Source organism: Protomyctophum parallelum (assembly GCF_964188405.1).
Source record: "Protomyctophum parallelum genome assembly, chromosome: 3".
NCBI classification, from domain to species: Eukaryota; Metazoa; Chordata; class Actinopteri; order Myctophiformes; family Myctophidae; genus Protomyctophum; species Protomyctophum parallelum.
The window spans coordinates 34,059,828-34,078,279 of NC_139698.1; the positions used below are offsets into that span (position 1 = coordinate 34,059,828).

At 41.1% G+C, this 18,452-nt stretch overlaps 3 protein-coding genes across 3 annotated transcripts in view; 2 read left to right on the forward strand and 1 right to left on the reverse strand.

Moving 5' to 3' along the window:
• The window catches only part of lratd2b (LRAT domain containing 2b), a 284,775-nt gene that overhangs the window by 239,612 nt on the left and 26,711 nt on the right, over positions 1-18,452 (forward strand). The gene's annotated exons all lie outside the window — the stretch shown is intronic.
• elovl4a (ELOVL fatty acid elongase 4a) lies at positions 2,762-8,160 on the reverse strand (the record flags this gene model as incomplete). The annotated part of the gene is made up of 6 exons (XM_083760483.1): positions 2,762-3,088; positions 4,019-4,146; positions 4,784-4,955; positions 5,714-5,794; positions 6,915-7,102; positions 8,094-8,160. 6 exons carry the CDS (start codon positions 8,158-8,160, stop codon positions 2,762-2,764), a joined length of 963 nt encoding a protein of 320 aa, XP_083616609.1.
• On the forward strand, positions 10,244-16,627 carry prelid3a (PRELI domain containing 3A; the record flags this gene model as incomplete). Its single annotated transcript, XM_083760782.1, has 6 exons — positions 10,244-10,275; positions 14,567-14,735; positions 15,701-15,790; positions 15,894-15,964; positions 16,231-16,333; positions 16,568-16,627. 6 exons carry the CDS (start codon positions 10,244-10,246, stop codon positions 16,625-16,627), a joined length of 525 nt encoding a protein of 174 aa, XP_083616908.1.

Sequence of the window (18,452 nt, forward strand, 5' to 3'; positions counted from 1 at the left end):
GTTGCCACTTGCCATCACTGAAGTGGTACAACATACACCACATGCCCACAGCCCACATCCTTTATCACTGAAGTGGTACAACATACACCACATGCCCACATCCTTTATCACTGAAGTGGTACAACATACACCACATGCCCACATCCTTTATCACTGAAGTGGTACAACATACACCACATGCCCACATCCTTTATCACTGAAGTGGTACAACATACACCACATGCCCACATCCTTTATCACTGAAGTGGTACAACATACACCACATGCCCACATCCTTTATCACTGAAGTGGTACAACATACACCACATGCCCACATCCTTTATCACTGAAGTGGTACAACATACACCACATGCCCACATCCTTTATCACTGAAGTGGTACAACATACACCACATGCCCACATCCTTTATCACTGAAGTGGTACAACATACACCACATGCCCACATCCTTTATCACTGAAGTGGTACAACACACACCACATGCCCACATCCTTGCTGTTCATTGAGTACTTAATGGTGAGACCTTCAAAGAGATTTATTCATTCAAATGACACATCATCATCTGATTTATAGTGCATACAGAACCATGTTCTTGTTAAATTTCTGTAAACCGTAGACTGTGACCATGGGGTAAAGTAACAATAAAATAAAAAGCAGATATTTATACAGGCATTGATTTTAATTCAGTTTAAAGAGAGTTAAAAGTTATGGTAAAAAAAAGAAACTGATTTGGAAACAAATATCAAAGCACAATAAATTGGGAATGCTCCCAAAGATACAAACATCACAACTCATTATGTACAACACAAATATATAAAAGAAAACAAATACAGACAACATGTTTTACTTAGATGAAACTGTATATATTTACATAAAAAAAACATTGAATAGTTTTAGTGAATTAACAATATAAAGCTGTTTTGTTGACAAAGAGCAGAACACTGTTTCATACTATGTACACTGCAGGCGGTGCAAAGTTTATAGTGATATAACGTTTAAAAAAAAATCACCATAGAAATTTAGCTCTTTTTTAAGATATATTATGTCACCTATTTGTTAAATCCAAATGTCCCCCTGTTCAATTTACAAACAAGGGCTGTTCAGGACATACATTAAGTCCTTTAAATGTAAGCAGAATTGAAGTAGACATCTGCATTGTGTCTGAAAAACAGTCTGTAAATTGCCGACTACTGTCGTTCTGGATTCTGAGTCATTTTCTAATTCATAAAACCTCTCTGCACACTCATACAGTTCTACTTTGTTCACACTTCACACACAAGATTTTTCACCAAATGTTATTGACAAAGGCAGACAGCACACAGAAACACAGGTAAACATTGGCAAACATCTCTGACAAAACTCTGCCACTTTCTTGGTCAAAACTGGAATTAATGTGACAAAATACATAATTTCAAATGTGCCTTCTATCTGGATAAATAAGTCATCTTTGATACATATGATTTCAGATATGTCAAACCAGTGAAATAGACAGATATACAGTAGCTATACAGTGAGAGAAAAAGTTGAACCCTATGGGAGCCAAAGCTCAAGATTATCCACTGTTAAACCTTCAATGAAATGACCAATCTTTTTTTGTTAGTTTTTTGCATATTTTTTTAACTTTTTGGCATGTTTCCAATTGTAACTTTGTAAGTGAAAACTGAAAACTGACACATCATTGTAAGGACTTCTCTAGGGCTGAATCCATAGAGAAAATAACCGCATCACGTGGGGACTCTATTGCTCTATCACTCACTTACTCACTCATTTTCTCTCTCTTGTTTTCCCCATGTCTCCCTGCCTCACTCTCTCTTATTAATAACAGCATGAACTATGTTGATGATGCAGGGACTAAAAAAAAACAGCATGACACATCATTAACAGTTATATATTCTGTAAACCTATTAAGAAATAAAAAGAAACAATCCAAAACATAAACTAACTGACAGACTGGGTGTATGTACGTATGTAACGTATGCACTGTACTGTACTGAATGTGTGTGTGTGTGTGTGTGTGTGTGTGTGTGTGTGTGTGTGTGTGTGTGTGTGTGTGTGTGTGTGTGTGTGTGTGTGTGTGTGTGTGTGTGTGTGTGTGTGTGTGTGTGTGTGTGTGTGTGTGTGTGTGTTGTGAATTCCTATCTCTCAGCACGGCCCAGCCTGTTCCTGCTCTAGTTCAGGTGTACATACGGAACGCAGCAGAGACCCTAAAGCCTTTGAAAGTCAATGATGCTTTTTTGACCCAGATCTCTTGGCACCACAGTACAGAGGATGGATACTAAAGACGCCTCCTGAACCTGAAACCAGTATTTTTGCGTTGCTTGTGATTATATGGCTACCTTAACCATTCAGGTAGTCAGAGAGATCCTCTTTTCCTGTAAAAGCTCTTTCATTGTAGGCCAGCTGCCATCTTCCATCTTATCTGCCAATAACCCAATGATGGCTAACAGAAACACCACAACCACCTTCTATCCACCCATCCATGCATCCATCCATCCATTCATCCACCCACCCATCCATGCATCCATCCATCCACCAACCCACCGACCCACCCACCCATCCATGCATCCATCCATCCATTAATCCCGGCTTCCTTTATTTACCCATCCATCCATCCCTATATCAATCCTGTGTTCCTTCATGTATCCATCATCCATCCACCCTTCCTTACCCTCCGACAAATTAAGTATTTAATGTTTATGTTCTCTCAACCTGGAATCCAAAGTAAAGTCTTACCTCAGCTCTTCTCTTCTCTGTCTTTCCTTTCTAATCTCTCTTAGCTCTGCCTTTTCTCTTCCTCCTCCCTGTGTTCTCCTGGGTCTTCTCTTCTGCCTTGCCCCCCACTACAGCGGCCCCATTGGTGGCCTTGTTGAGCCCGTTGAGGCCCCCATTGGAGAGGGCTTTGCCTGACTTGGAGGAGGCGGAGGCATCACGGCGAGGCAGCTGGCGGCGGTAGGTCTGGTAGTAGAAGTTGCCGAAGAGTATGATGAAGGTTACGGCATAGCAGATGAGGGAGTAGTGCATCCAGTGGGGGAAGTCACAGTTGACGTACAGAGACAGGGCCGTATGTCCAATGGTAACGTGGAACTGGACCTGAATCAGGGAGGGAGAAATTTATCCAAATTGGATCAAGGTGGGCCGAGCCAAGCCGAGCCAAACTGAGCCAATGCAGACTGGTGACCTGCTGCATTGACTGAGACGGTAATATCAATCAGTTACGTATCTGTTAGCAAAATACAAGCACACAATTCCCGATGTCGATTTGACATATTATTACACATTTTATGTGACACTAAAACTGTGGGAGTAACATAGAAAACCATACTATAGTCTATAGTAAAGTATAGTAAAATTGTCTTAACTCCTTAGACGCCACCTACCATAGTAGGTGGATAGTGCCAGCTAAATGTACATCATGAGCAGAGAAGAAGAGCTCTTGTTGTCATGTCTGAAACTGAAAGTACTAATCGCCCGTGGTCTACTGAGGGTCACAGAGGCCAATAGCGATCCGATCATTGTTTTGTTTAGCGGGAGCTTTTTTATTTATTGTGGTACTTCATCCCATTATAAAGTCACTAAAGTACGTCCATGAAAGAAGCAGACAAAGTCCCCAATCCTCCGTGTGGAGGATGACATCAGAGATATCCATATATGGGCATTTTCATTTGGTCGGATCAGCGGTGCAACGCGGATGTGAGGGCCGCATAGTGGCCCCGAACTCTTGATCCTCTAGACTAGACTAGAACTTCTATTGAAATAAACTATACTATACACTGGGATTGCCTTTGAGGCAACCACACTAACTAGACATTCTTTTTAAATTGTAGTGTGGTTGGCCCAACACAAGTCATGGGTTGCAGCCATTGGGACCCAAGGAATCGACAGGGAAAATTGTGTGGAAATATTTATAGGGCTGAAGAAATGAGGTACAGTGAATGAACCCACGTGCATAAAATGTATAAATTGCATTGATAGAATAAACGTTAATACGTTATCTTAAACTTTGGGTAGTTTATGACTTACCATCTGAACAATGGTCAGATACTTCTTCCACCACAGGTATTTCTGGATCTTAGGTCCACAGGAGGCCAGGCCATAATACAGATACATCAAGACATGAATGGCAGCATTCATATGTGCACCAAAGAACGCTAACAGAGGGGAGGGAAACAATCAATCTGTCATTCCAACAGTTCCACTTGTTCCTCTTCTAACTAGCCCCTCCTATAGCTATAGAGATTTTTGTCCTAACACAAACATTAAATGCCATTGACAATGACTGGAGAATTTACGTCACATGCGTCTGAGCAAATCGGCCATTTTGCTAACAACACAAACAATTATGATAATGATAATGAAAATGATAATGAATTTATTTATACAGCACATTTCTAGACAAAGTCACAAAGTGCTCTACATCAAGAGAAAACAACAAAAGAACAATCCATGCAATAGCAGGCATCAAAATACAAAACATACATCATACAAAAATGACAATTAAGAAAAGGCTTTAACATAAAGGTGGGTTTTCAGGAGAGATTTAAACGTGGATATTGATTTTGTACATCTTAGGTCAGCAGGAAGGGCATTCCAGAGTGTGGGGGCTCGGGTTGCAAAGGCCCTACCGCCCAACCTGAGCTTAAAGACCATTTAATGAATGGAGAATTTACCTCATCTGAGGACGAGCAAATCACCAATTTGTAGAATTCCCATTCACAATGAAAGGAGAATTACGTCATATGTGAACAAACATTAAATGCCATTAACAATAAAGCAACTAGTACTCACACTGTCCCCCAGCGACCCACTTGATCCCAATCCACCAGAGGGTGAACATGGTGCAGTGGTGGTAGACGTGGAGGAAGCTAACTTGGTTGAATTTCTTCCTCAGAATGAAAAACACTGTGTCCAGGTATTCTACCCCCTTGGAGATGAAATACCACCACAGAGCCCCTGCTACCTGCCTCAGGGACAGGATGGGAGAGAGAGAGAGAGAGAGAGAGAGAGAGAGAGAGAGAGAGAGAGAAAGAGAGAGAGAGAGAGAGAGAGAGAGAGAGAGAGAGAGAGGGGGGGGGGGTTGGTGATCAGATAAAGAGGAAGAGACGGCCAGTCAGATAAACAGAAAGTTCATGATGAAAAAGTAATTATGCTCATAATCAGAGGTTGCAGTGACATGCATTGGAGCGAAGTAAACAGTACACTCTCTGGGCATATTATTTTTCCTTTCATCTTTTCTCCTTTCTTTAATTTTTCTTTTCTTTTACTGTTTTCTTTTCACCTGACAGTGAGGCGTTTCACCACCAGGACGAACAAGCTATCCCCCTCCCACTGTCCCAGTGCTACACACGCCCTGACCAACCTGGAGCATATATAGTATTAGTCACTAGTGCAAAGACAGAGATCGCCTTCCCCTCTCATCTTCTCACCCATGTGAACATGGCCAATAATGTTCACTGGAGCGCCTGGCCAAGGCAGAAGGACCATGAAGTTATGCAAACGAAAATAAAAGCCTGGGTACTGAGGCTATCAAACCCCAGGAACATTAACTTTAACCAGATGCCCCAGCTCACTGATTTTCTGCATTTTAGGGGCATGCAAAGCACTCACACTGGTATCGCGCATCTGTGTGAAGATTAAGGTTGAATGAGATGTGTGTGTGCGTATGTGTCTGTTTGAGGATGTGCACATTCTCCTGCCATCTCGGGTCTAATAACTCACCCTGACTTCATTGGAGTCATCGGAATAATCCACTGGTTGGCAAATGTAACTGTAGCTTGCTGCCCGTGCTGCCATGAAGAGCTGGAAACAGAACATACAGTACACAGTGAGCGGTGAGTGGTGGACAGTAATGAAATACATTTACTAGAGTAATATTACTTAAGTATATTTTTGGAGTTGCTTATGTGTACACTTGAGTATTTGTATTTTAACTTTTAACATCAATACTTTCCTATGAAGGAAAAAAAGTAGATTATGAATGACTTACACGTACAGGATTTACAGTGCCAGATTTACAGATCTACAGGCTAAAGACATTTTCAGGGCCCCCCCTTGGCCTCACGGCGAAGGGGGGGAGGGGTATTTTGGTTTAATTTTGGGGTACCCCCCCATAAGAAAGAGAGAGAGAGAGAGAGAGAGAGAGAGAGAGAGAGAGAGAGAGAGACAGACAGACAGACAGACAGACAGACAGACAGACAGACAGACAGACAGACAGACAGACAGACAGACAGACAGACAGACAGACAGACAGACAGACAGACAGACAGACAGACAGACAGACAGACAGACAGACAGAATATTCGCTGTCCATGGTGCTGAATGAATGCAGCTGAATGCACTGGTGTTTTACAGCAAAATACCTTTTATAAACAGAGATGAGCAATAAAGAAAGAGCTAGTATGCAATGTGAAAGCTTGATTTTTATTTTATACTTCTTTCAAAGGCAATATACTAATAATACTGTACATGAACACCAGCTCAGTGGCCTTGTGGTTAGAGTGTCCGCCCTGAGACTGGGAGGTCGGGGTTCAATCCCCGGCAGGGTCATACCAAAGACTCTAAAAATGGGACCCAATGCCTCCCTGCTTGACACTCAGCATCAATGGTTCGATTGGGGTGTAAGTCCCTGCGACATACTAGTGTCATGTCCAGGGGGTGCCTCACACTACAGAAACAGGAGATAGGCTCCTGCCCTATGGGCCTCATTACTAGTGTGTGTGTGTGTGTGTACAGAGAAGGCAGGAAGAGAGGGTAGGTCAGCTTTTTTGATAATGAGATGTGCCTTCTTTTATAACAACAGCTCTTGAGAGAAAGCAAATTTCCTGCCTGATAAAAGTGTCTTAAACTGCCACCTGCCTGTGACTATAGTGGGACGTGACCTATAAGCTGAGACTTGTAACAGGAATTCAAGCTACTGTACCTCTTTGCAGATGAAGAAGTTGAGAAACACCATGCTGAAGTTGTAGACAATGAGGGTCTTGCGGAGCTGGAAGGGCTCTCTGTTTTTCATGTATTTAGGTCCCAGCCATAGGAACAGCAGGTAGGATGTGCTGATGGCCAGTGTGGGCAGTGGATTGTCCATCAGGGGCCATTTCTCCACTCGCTTGTCTGCAGGACAAATGTTTGAATAATGTTCCAGTTGCTACTGGAAACTGAATGGACTTATAGAGGAGGCTGGTTTTAGATGATAGAATGAATTACTGAGGATTCTGCAGGTGTTGGTAAATATAAATATATATATATAAATCAATATAAGCATCACCACTGAGGTACCCACTCTCTGCAGCTCACCTCTCTCCTCTAGCGTTTTAATAGCGGGCGAGCATCGGCCGACACATCGCCCAATCGGTCAGATTGTACGCATGGCGGACAATGCAAAGAGGAAACTCTCTCACAAATGATACAGAATTAAGAATGAATTCTGATGGACCAATCAGAATTCAGAAGTCTCTTCAGTAATAATAGAATGACTTGTTGTGAGGAAACTATATGAAAACAGTATGCAACAGTGTGACACAGTTCACTGTGCGCAAAACTATAATGTGACAACAAACTCTTCTGAGGGGTTCCTGAAATAACATATTTTCAGATGGTGGTTGGTGGCCAATTACATATAGTTTCTGGGGTCCTTGACATGAAATATTGAGCACCAATGATATAGAAACATCTGGTATTTCAGAAAACTGTCAGGACATTTTCTAAATTTCGAAGTCAGGTCTACAACCTACAGAAACCATTGCTCTACCTGCGGCTCTACCATTGCTCATTGCTGAAAATTCCAACAACAACTTTTGAGTGCAGAGATCCTATTATTTTATATAAATGATGTTTTTCTAACCTGTAGACATACTTGCAGAATGGACATGCATGCTAAATTGTTTTAACAAATTCTCTCAAAAGTAAATAGAGTAACACATTCAAATATTACAAACATTCTATAGCACATTTGCTCTCTCGCACGCACGCACGCACGCACGCACGCACGTGCACACACACACACACACACACACACACACACACACACACACACACACACACACACACACACACACACACACACACACACACACACACACACACACACACAATAAATAATTACCTGCAATAGTCAGACTCCATTTGTAGAATTCTATCGTGTCATTTATTAGATGTGTGACGATCTCCATATTTGTGGCCAATGTCCTGAATGTAAGCAAATAAAATGTTAAAGGACTGGATATTAAAACAGTTTTGCCACTAAATCTATTAGCATGCATAGTGTAGACTATCAAAATACAGAGGTAATAAGTCAGTATTTCTTTGAAATAACTCTTTCTTTAACCTAATCATATGAATATAGGCCTACATTTTGTGAATTCATGTAGCCTGTGAGATGCCTACACAGACTGAAGGCTTATATGGATGCTTAAGGCCCATTCATATACTTCAGTTTTTGGTAATAAGGTGGTTAGAAAAATCAGAGAGATGTGTTTGGGTGAGCGGTGAAGCGCTGACCACAGCAGCGTGACGTCATGTTGTAGGTTTCGGTGGTCACCTTATCACCTAAGATTGGAGTATGAATGGGCCTTTATTAGTCCTATGGGACCCTGGTGGTGATGGGTCTCGTCTGCTATAGGCTAGGCCTACAGGTGATGGGTCTTGTCTGCTAGGCTATAGGCCTACAGGTGATGGGTCTCATCTGCTATAGGCTAGGCCTACAGGTGATGGGTCTCGTCGGCTGTAGGCTAGGACTATACGGGTTAGTCCTATGGGACTCTGGTGGTGATGAGTCTCGTCTGCTATAGGCTAGGCCAACGGGTTCGTGAGAATTAAGCAGAAGGGTCTGTGTGTCAGCACTGCAGGTTTACTGCCTGAGCAAGACCATCAATCTATTACTGTAATTAATATTATGCTCTGCACTGTAGGCTATAGGCCATTACGCCATATACCTCAATGAAATGGGTCATTGTAGTAGGCCAGACCCGACAGTATAGACTTATATGGCTGAACCTGAATTTAGTGAATTAACAGAATACAACCAGACACACAAACTGATGATCCTAAAAAATATGACGCCCCCCTCTCTCCAGCCTAGAGCAGATCAAGCGCTGCTGCAGCATCTGCCGTATAGCCTACCCTCTCTAATCTGGTCTGTGAAGATGAAGAACCCATTCGCTTCTATAGGACAGGACTATTTACTGTGTATAGGCTGAAATTATATTCAAAACTCTACCTCTGGCTCATTAAAACATCAATGAATATGAATGGCCAATTTGCATTTTGCGGCATAAAGTGTGGCCTAGACTAGGATATGTGCTATAGACTACCGGTATTTAATGCTTAAAAAAAGCATAAACGATCAGACAGTTGATTTGGCTTATAGATAGATATGTGCACTAAAACTGGGTCAACAATTGCCAAAAATGCGTTGCTCGTTCTAGTGCAAATGAAGAAGATGCTTATTACCTTACCGTGTCGGCGGATAATTTAAAAAAAGAGAGTGATAGAGAAATCCTTCAGTGCAAGGTCATGCAGTGTGCGCTATTCCACCTCGTAGGCTATTCTACAGACCACATTTTATATAACATTTGAATGTTCCCTAAAACAGATGGAGGTAAACGAGGAGCTGTCTTGGATAAAACGGCGACAGCAGCAGCATGCATCTCTGATCAGAGGACCATCGTGTAGTATCTATCCTCCAATGCGCTGGGTGCACGACTCCTCGATGATGGGGCGCCGATGGAGGGATGCTACGCGCGTGCGCACAGCGGAAGACGGGTGCAGCAAACCCGAAAATAGCCGATCTGCAAGCTCACAGCGCGTCGCGGACGCAACGCCCTGTGAGCTTGCAGATCGGCTATTTTCGGCGCACGATTACACCTATACCGCTGTGCTGTTGCCGACAAAGCCCCGGCTTCTTTACGTTGTGATTCTGTATAGGCTACATACTAGATTGCCAAAGCATCACGTGACTTTCCTCAGTATGTGTGCGTTCGCCACAGGAGGGGAGGGGGTGGGAATGAAATGAATGGATCATTTGCGCAGTCTTTACGCAAGGTTGATGTTGTGCATGGATAAAAGTCTACATTTATGGCTCTGGTGAATGGTGGTGGTGATGATGATGATGACGAGACTCCATTGGAGTCTATTAATGCATTTATTTCCTCATTTTCATAGCTATCACATGAGGAAATGAAACATCTTTTGGGCGGATGGATGGAGGACATTTCCACGGTGGTTAATTAAGGTCAAGGTTGACGTTTCAGCAAGATGAAGATTTGGAGCACGGAACACGTTTTCAGGTTGGTCGCGACGTTTTTGCTACTTTATCAAACAATACTTCCTTTAATCAACTTAATTACTAGTATCGTAGGCAGCCGCCGCAGCGAAATGATGGTCAAACATGGGTCTGAATTGAAAATGTATGGAGGACCCCAATGTAAACAAGTCTTAGTGCTTTTCTGGGTTTATCCGACCTAGCAGACCTTGTGTTGATTGACAAATGGGATGTGATGATGTAGATGAGACAGTAAGGTGGAGTAATATGATTTGTAGGCTACACAGTAGGCTATACACTGTCTGGTAGGCTATAGTACACGGGTGTAGCTATCTGTCATAGGCTACTTTACCTATAGGGTAGGCCTTTGTAATAGCATGATAGCTTATGATGGAATTTGACAGCTCCTATAACTCTGAGCACATTTATTCATAAATTGGGTTACTCAGTCATACAGACACAGTCTACTCTACAGTATAGAATGCTATACCTCAGATGTATTGGAATTGTTAACAGCATCATTACTACAAGGTAATACAAACTGTGATGTTGTGCATCATTTGGCCTAGTCCAAAACTGAGCTGCAGAAGAACAAGAACACATGTTGGTGGAACATATAGTCAGGTTTTGGGTTAATAGAGTTGAGAAACATCCCAAAGAAGATGGATACAAAGTTTAAATTCAAACACTTTACAGACAGTATTGTGCAGACAGACATGATGTTTGTATCATATTCATAACATTTTCAAATGTTTACTAATTGTTAACTTATGATAAGCCTACATATACCCTTAGGTTTAAGGGGCACTAGCCCCTCAAAAACCATTGAAGACGAATGTAAGGACACACATTGTGATTGGCCGGAATGAGATGTCTGATGAATCATCATACATCATCATTGATGATGATGATGATAAGAGCGCCCCTCACTTCACACAAGTGTGATTTTTAACAATACATGTTATTACCAGTACATTGGTATTGTATTGTATTTTAAGGGGCGCTAGCCGCTTCTATAAACAGCTTCTGTCCCCACACATCTCAAGATTTGCCATTGACCGCACGGTAAGAGAATTCCGGTCTAATGTCCGCAAGATTTTGTCCCAGCCCGTCTCAAGTTTTGCCATTGACGATGAACGAAGAAATGGCGTCAGAATTCCGCTAAATATGACGTAAAGTAAACATGAAAACATTAAACGCCATTGACATTTAAGGGAAAATTTATATCACGAGCAAATCAGCTATAACCAATCACCGGCAACAGGCATTCTGATTGGCCAATGGCCAGTATGAGATGTGGCATGATGATGTATGATGATAAGAGCTGATAATTCCGCTAAATATGACATAAATTAAACATCACAACATTAAACGCCGTTGACAGTCTATATTTTTCTATATTAAATATACATTACATATAATTTATATAATATTAATATATTGAATGTTCTTTTTTATACATTGTATCATGGTTAAATGATAACATAAATTGATGTACGATAACAAGAGCGCCCCTCATTACACACGGGTGTGATTTTTATTAAGTACATTTGTGTCAGTGTGTTTCAAATGCAATGAATGCATAAAGCATACTAGCCTACATGTTATTCTGTCCTTTATCAACAAACATCATCATCATTTTTCGACCGCAGTCGAGATCGTGGATTTCACAATATTATGCCAGACTTCCTGGTCCTTCACAAGAAAGCTTAGAGAAGGAAAAGACACCAGCGTCATGGTGTCACGTGACTGGACGCCGGGGCTGCGCCATGACACCCCACCACGCCCCCATGTGCCAAAACTCACACTGGAAGTTTGATGAATACATGGGAGTGGATGGGAGACCGCTGGACATCTTGTAAACAAACATTATTTATGAACGATAGCGACCTTTGTCATATAATCGGTCCAGGAATATAATAGAAGACATATCACAGATTGTTTTCCGACTGGGTGTTTTTCGACTTGCTAACTGTTTCATTTTACTCAGGAATTTAAAGAGCACAGTACGGCTCTGGGCTGAATGGGCTTATAACCTGACTCTGCCAGCTGGTGGCAGTATTGGGTTCACAATCCTGCCTTCAAAAGCCTAACATTACAAACTAAATAACGCTTTAAAAATGTTGAGAATAAAGGATTTTGCAATATTACAAGTCAGTGGTGTTTTCACTAAAGTAAAAGTTGCCTAGCAGTAGCCTATCACAATATGCTCTACAAGTGGTTAAGTTTCAGAATAAATACGCAAATTAACAGTAGCCTTAGGACCAACCCGCCTAGTATAATACAACAGTAGTTTTAAGTAGCCTAGTACAATACAACGTAATAGTAGTCTAGTAATAACTAATAATTGTAGTGAAAGTATAATATTTGCATGTGAAATGTAGAGGTAATTAAACGATTTAAGTGTCCCTCAAAATATAGTAGGCATAGGCATGCCTTAAAGAAGTTAATGCTTGCTCTATCAACTCCAGACATTGCCTTATTCAGTTTCAAGTAAAATATGAATGAATGACTGGCTCACAGTCAGCTCAGGTATATAAACAGTTAAAGCTGTTGTTATGCAAAGTAGTGGCTATTTGAATTCGGCACGGTACTTTACACGGTGTGAAAATAGGGGGGGGCGCCAGTAAACCTAGACCACTACTAGGCACTTGTTGGTGATGTGTGATGTTATGTTACAGAAGCGTTTATTTTACAATGGTCTCAATCATTCAGAAAGTGTTTATTTATATGCTTGTCTATACTTTGCTCCATTCACTCTAATACATTCCCAGCAGTTTCGGCAGCAGATTCCTAAGGCTATATGAAAAAAAGTATTTCATCAAACACCACTGACTTGTAATATTGCAAAATCCTTTATTCTCAACATTTTTTAAGCGTTATTTAGTTTGTAATGTTGACGAATTAAAAACAATATAGGTATGGGGTTTGAAGGCAGGATTGTGAACCCAATACTGCCACCAGCTGGCGGAGTCAGGTTATAAGCCCATTCAGCCCAGAGCCGTACTGTGCTCTTTAAATTCCTGAGTAAAATGAAACAGTTAGCAAGTCGAAAAACACCCAGTCGGAAAACAATCTGTGATATGTCTTCTATTATATTCCTGGACCGATTATATGACAAAGGTCGCTATCGTTCATAAATAATGTTTGTTTACAAGATGTCCAGCGGTCTCCCATCCACTCCCATGTATTCATCAAACTTCCAGTGTGAGTTTTGGCACATGGGGGCGTGGTGGGGTGTCATGGCGCAGCCCCGGCGTCCAGTCACGTGACACCATGACGCTGGTGTCTTTTCCTTCTCTAAGCTTTCTTGGTCCTTCATTGCCACCCCCAGTTCCTGCTTACTGATGCCTGTGTCCCTAGCGATGACATCAGGGAACGACAGTTTTCTACCTCTGGTCTGCTTTGAGGCAGCAAGGGAAGATATAACCTCATTGTCAGCTCTGTAGCAGTGGCCAGTGTTCTTCTGGATCGGACTAGTGAAGAAACACGGGGAAGGTTGCTGTAACTGCTCCTAAACCATCTTCATCTGGTGCAGAAATAAGACAACGTCCCAACTGATATCGAGAGGGCTTTTTATTTATCCCAAGCGACAACGTGAAAAACTGCAACAAAAACATAACAATATTCTTTTAACACAATGAAACATGAAATATGAATGTCCTTGTTGTCAGTCAATCATGATGTCCGTATTATATAAACAACACAATGAAATGTACACAAACAATTAAACGATACAATGGCAATATAACTTTTACAGACACAAACAAAACAACTGGGAACATACCGTATGCGCCTTCTGCACAGACTTTTAGGAGTTCAGTTAAGTTATTGTTTTTTTATATTATTTTCTTTCTTATCTTTTGTGGAGACTCTCTGACATGAAAGATCTCCTCTCTTCACCTCTGCTCTGTTTGTTCTGCCCAAACATGCCCAAAACCCAACAGGTGATTGAAATGAGGTGATTAGAGCAGGTGAGTAATTCAACCTGCCCATGAACCAGACAAGCAGACCACAAATACAGAGCACAGTAGATGGCACTATCTCACCATGCAAATACAATATGTACCAAAATAAACATACATACAATGTTCACATAATATACATTTTCAGAAAGGTAAGCAATAAAATAGAATATTACAAAATACCCATTGCTGGGACAGCTACAGTTGCCGTATATTAGATTAGTCGATTTGTGGCTCTTCCAAGACAGATTTTGCGCTCTCATTAGAAGGCGGGTGTAAGTGCCATCCAACCGTTTCTCTAGTTTCAAGAAACATAGGGGGATACATAAAACATATTACGTTGCTTTGCAGTTACCCATGGGAGACGGTGATCAAGGCAGCGATGAGGAAGTACCCCAATCCCATGAACCCCAACGTTGTGGGGGTAGATGTGTTGGAGCGCAGCCTGGATGCAGAGGGACGGCTGCACAGCCACCGACTCCTCAGCACAGAGTGGGGCATACCGGGCATTGTGCGAGCGGTAAGCCATCAATACAGATACCAATGTTATCAACCCATAATCACCAGTATGTTCTCATCAAGACCATGCAATGGAGCCAGTATATGGACATTTCCTACATATTGACGTGGGGAACGGGGACCTACAGGGGTCGTTGAGGGTGGGTTATTTTAGCCCCTCTACAGTTTGTTTTAAAAACGCCATTGACAATGAAGGGAAAATGTACGGTCGTCTTGTCCCTAACACGAACATTATATGCCATTAACAATAAAGAGTATTTAATGTTTGTTTTGTCACCATTTGTTTTACAGCACCATTACATCACCTAATCAACATGAGTTAGACTTTAATATATTAGCACCTCTCACTTGGTGTGATTTAAATTTTTACATTCTCTTTGGCACAAAACCTTTTCAGATGTTTCAGCGTTTGAGAAGTTTGAGAACCACTGCACCAGATATCTGAGAAACGATTATCATGTGCATTATGTCGACGCATGGGATTTAGTATTGCTAGTTTATTGAGATGACATCATGTCAACAATTGTCTGGTTAACATGAAGAAGCAAAAAGCATCAGTTAAGTTCATTAAAAAATTCAACTAACTAAGGACACATGATGTACTGTAGGCCTACAGATATACGTATGTGTCGTGCACAGTACGTATGTACAATACAACACAACACGTACTGTAGACACACTCACATTATGTTTATGAGAAACATAATGCCTGTTCCCCTCATTGGTGCAATTGTCTGCTGTGTTCTTGCTTTTATATTGCCTGCTAAAGTCTGCTTATACTGTACCATTTGGTTTTATTTTTCTAAATGCCTGTTTATTTTTCATGTTTTTAAATTGGTTGTTTATATTGTATTGTTTGTTCTCTGTTTCTTTTAACCTGTACAACACTTTGGATGACTTAGTCATGTAAAATGTGCTCTATAAATAAAGTTGAGTTGAGTTGAGAAAACTGTTTTACTGTGTCAGATACTGGGGACGAACCAGACCAGTACCTATGTGAAGGAGCATTCCATAGTGGACCCAGATGGGAAAAGGATGGAGTTGTGCTCCACTAACGTAAGTTAACACTCACCTCATCATATCGCCATGACTCACTTATAAGGTTACATCTGAACGGCATTTAAAATGAGGAAATTCAACATGCTTTTCGCCCCTCCAGATTACTCTAACCAACCTAGTGTCTGTTGATGAGAGGCTAATTTACAGACCCCATCCTGACAACCCGGAGGTGTAAGTACACTCTTTATACACATGTGTAATATATCACATATTAGTATTGGCTATTTAGGGTGATTCAGTGTTTCTTGGGATCATATCCTTTTCTTTGGCAGAGGCTGTATAGATTTGAGACTAGGATTACTGCAAGTTTTTTGTGATCAAATTCTTAAACAAATGATCAGCCTGGTTTCTTATCTCTCTGCTTCTGTCTGTGCTTATGTTTATGCCACTTTCTCTCTGTCTTTCTCTTTTTTTTGTCTGATTATCTTATGCTTCAGTACTGTCCTGACTCAGGAGGCTATAATCACAGTGAAGGGAGTGAGTCTGAGTAGTTATTTGGAGGTGATGATGGCCCGGAGGATGTCTGCTAACGCCAGAAAGGTAATACATGCCACACAATACTGTGAACCTTTATGCTCTCATTCTAATTTTCTTGATCTTATCTCAAATCAAGTTATGATTGCTGCTGTCAAACTGTCTAAGCATGCCTTTTGACCTTTGTGTGCTGTTTGGTGCAAGCCACAGCAAATCTGTGTTAAGAATGTTTGCGATATTCACCTGAATGGCTCTGTGAATGCTGCTTTCAATCTTCCTTGCCTCTGTGTGAATCTGTAGGGTTGGGATGCTATTGAATGGATCATTCAGAACTCAGAAAGTGAGAACGTTCCTCTCTGACATACACTAACTCTGGTAACCCCCCCCCCCATACAATGTTGTGCTATAAATATCATACTCTTTTCTGTCTCAGAAAAAATGTCTGTCCAATTAAACTGGCTTTTTGTATATGCGCTTGCCAACACTCCCTCTTTTTATACATTTACAGGACGGCAGGTTTACAGCACACCTCATACCTCGTATTCTCCTGGTGGTCAATGCATAAAGCCTGATTTATATTTCGTTGTGTGACACCAGTGTACAATGAAGCATAAATCAACCATTAGTAACTGGGAATCCTCTACCTGACATTCAGACTGAGTGCGGTGGTGTTCTTTTTTGTTTTTTTCCGGGGGTGTTTCACCCATCACCCCCACCTCTGTCTGAGATCAGCCTTGACTGTCTACACTGGAAGATCAAACACGCGCATGACAGCAGGAAGATAAAGTGTCTTAATAACACAGAGGACAAGAATCAGAATGGACATGGATTTCTAGGAATGGGATTTAAGGATTTGGGGAGCTAGTCCAGTGGATTTGGTTGGTGATGCCTACCTCCACTCCCTTCCTGATAACATGTTTAACTTAAGCTATAAGAGAAAGAAATAAAGTCCGCAACACTGGTAAGGAATAACTCAGCTCCACTGGTTTATTAATTAAATGTTTCGATCAATGGGATCTTCTTCAGGAGTTCCTGAACAATTGTATTTCCTTACCAGTGTTGCGCACTCTATTTCTTTCTCTTGTACTGCCATGTGTCCAGCACCTGCGCTAGAGTGGATGTGCATGCTCTATTACCTTTGTTAACTTAAGCTATAAACCTGAGATCTGGTAAAATGTCCATCCCACATGCTGTACCAAGAAAGTACACAGATGCCAAGCCAAACCATTTATATGAAGCTGCAGAACGTATTGGACCTTCTAGACTTTGCTTAATGATTGTTAACATTACTACCAGTACCAGAAAAAGAAGAATAACTCATCTGCTCCAATGTAATTTATTGCCAATGTTTCTAGTTTGACCTGAAAAAGAGCCTTGGCTTAAAAAAGGTCAATAAATTACATTGGAGCAGATGAGTGCATGCAGGTTTATTTTTCTTTTGTCACTTTTCAACCCAGCATCTCCACTAAGTGATGTGTGTATTGTCGTATTATATTTGTTTTTTAACATTAATTTACTACTATACATTAAAGTGTGCATTCACTATCTTAAAAAGCACCTCCTTATTGGACCTGGCCCTGAAAGAGGATGCGATCTGTGGATGAAATTTAAAATTCTGAAAATAGTACAAAAACTAAATAGAGTTATCTCTGAGAGTTAAATTAACATCAAGGATTTTACTATGTGGGCTGCTTTGCATAGCGAGTCAATCACCACCATATTGTTATAATGAAAATGATGGGAGTGTCTCTTGGGCTTTACCTTATACTACTGATTACTGAAAAGTAGTGTATAATGTATTACTAGAGTAGGGCATTATAACAACAGCAGCTATAGGCAACTGTTTGTGGCAATATTGGCTTTAACATCATCTGGATTTGCAACTGGCATTTTTGTTTTTAGGTAATGAATGACATTATGATGTAAAATGTACAAGTCAAATGTACATCGCTGTTAATATTGCCTCAAAACATTCGCCTTTGTAACATGAGTCTTAATGTGTGCTTTTGCTAGTCCTACGCACTAATATGCTTCCAAATTGTAACTATTCCATGGATGCTAAGCTACCTAATATTCCCTAAAATCAGGGTGGTACTGTACTGTATGTTCAATGCTGCAGTGGACCTCATCTGTGACTTAATCCAAATGCACTCAATGCCACTGACAAATGTACTAAATGGAATTT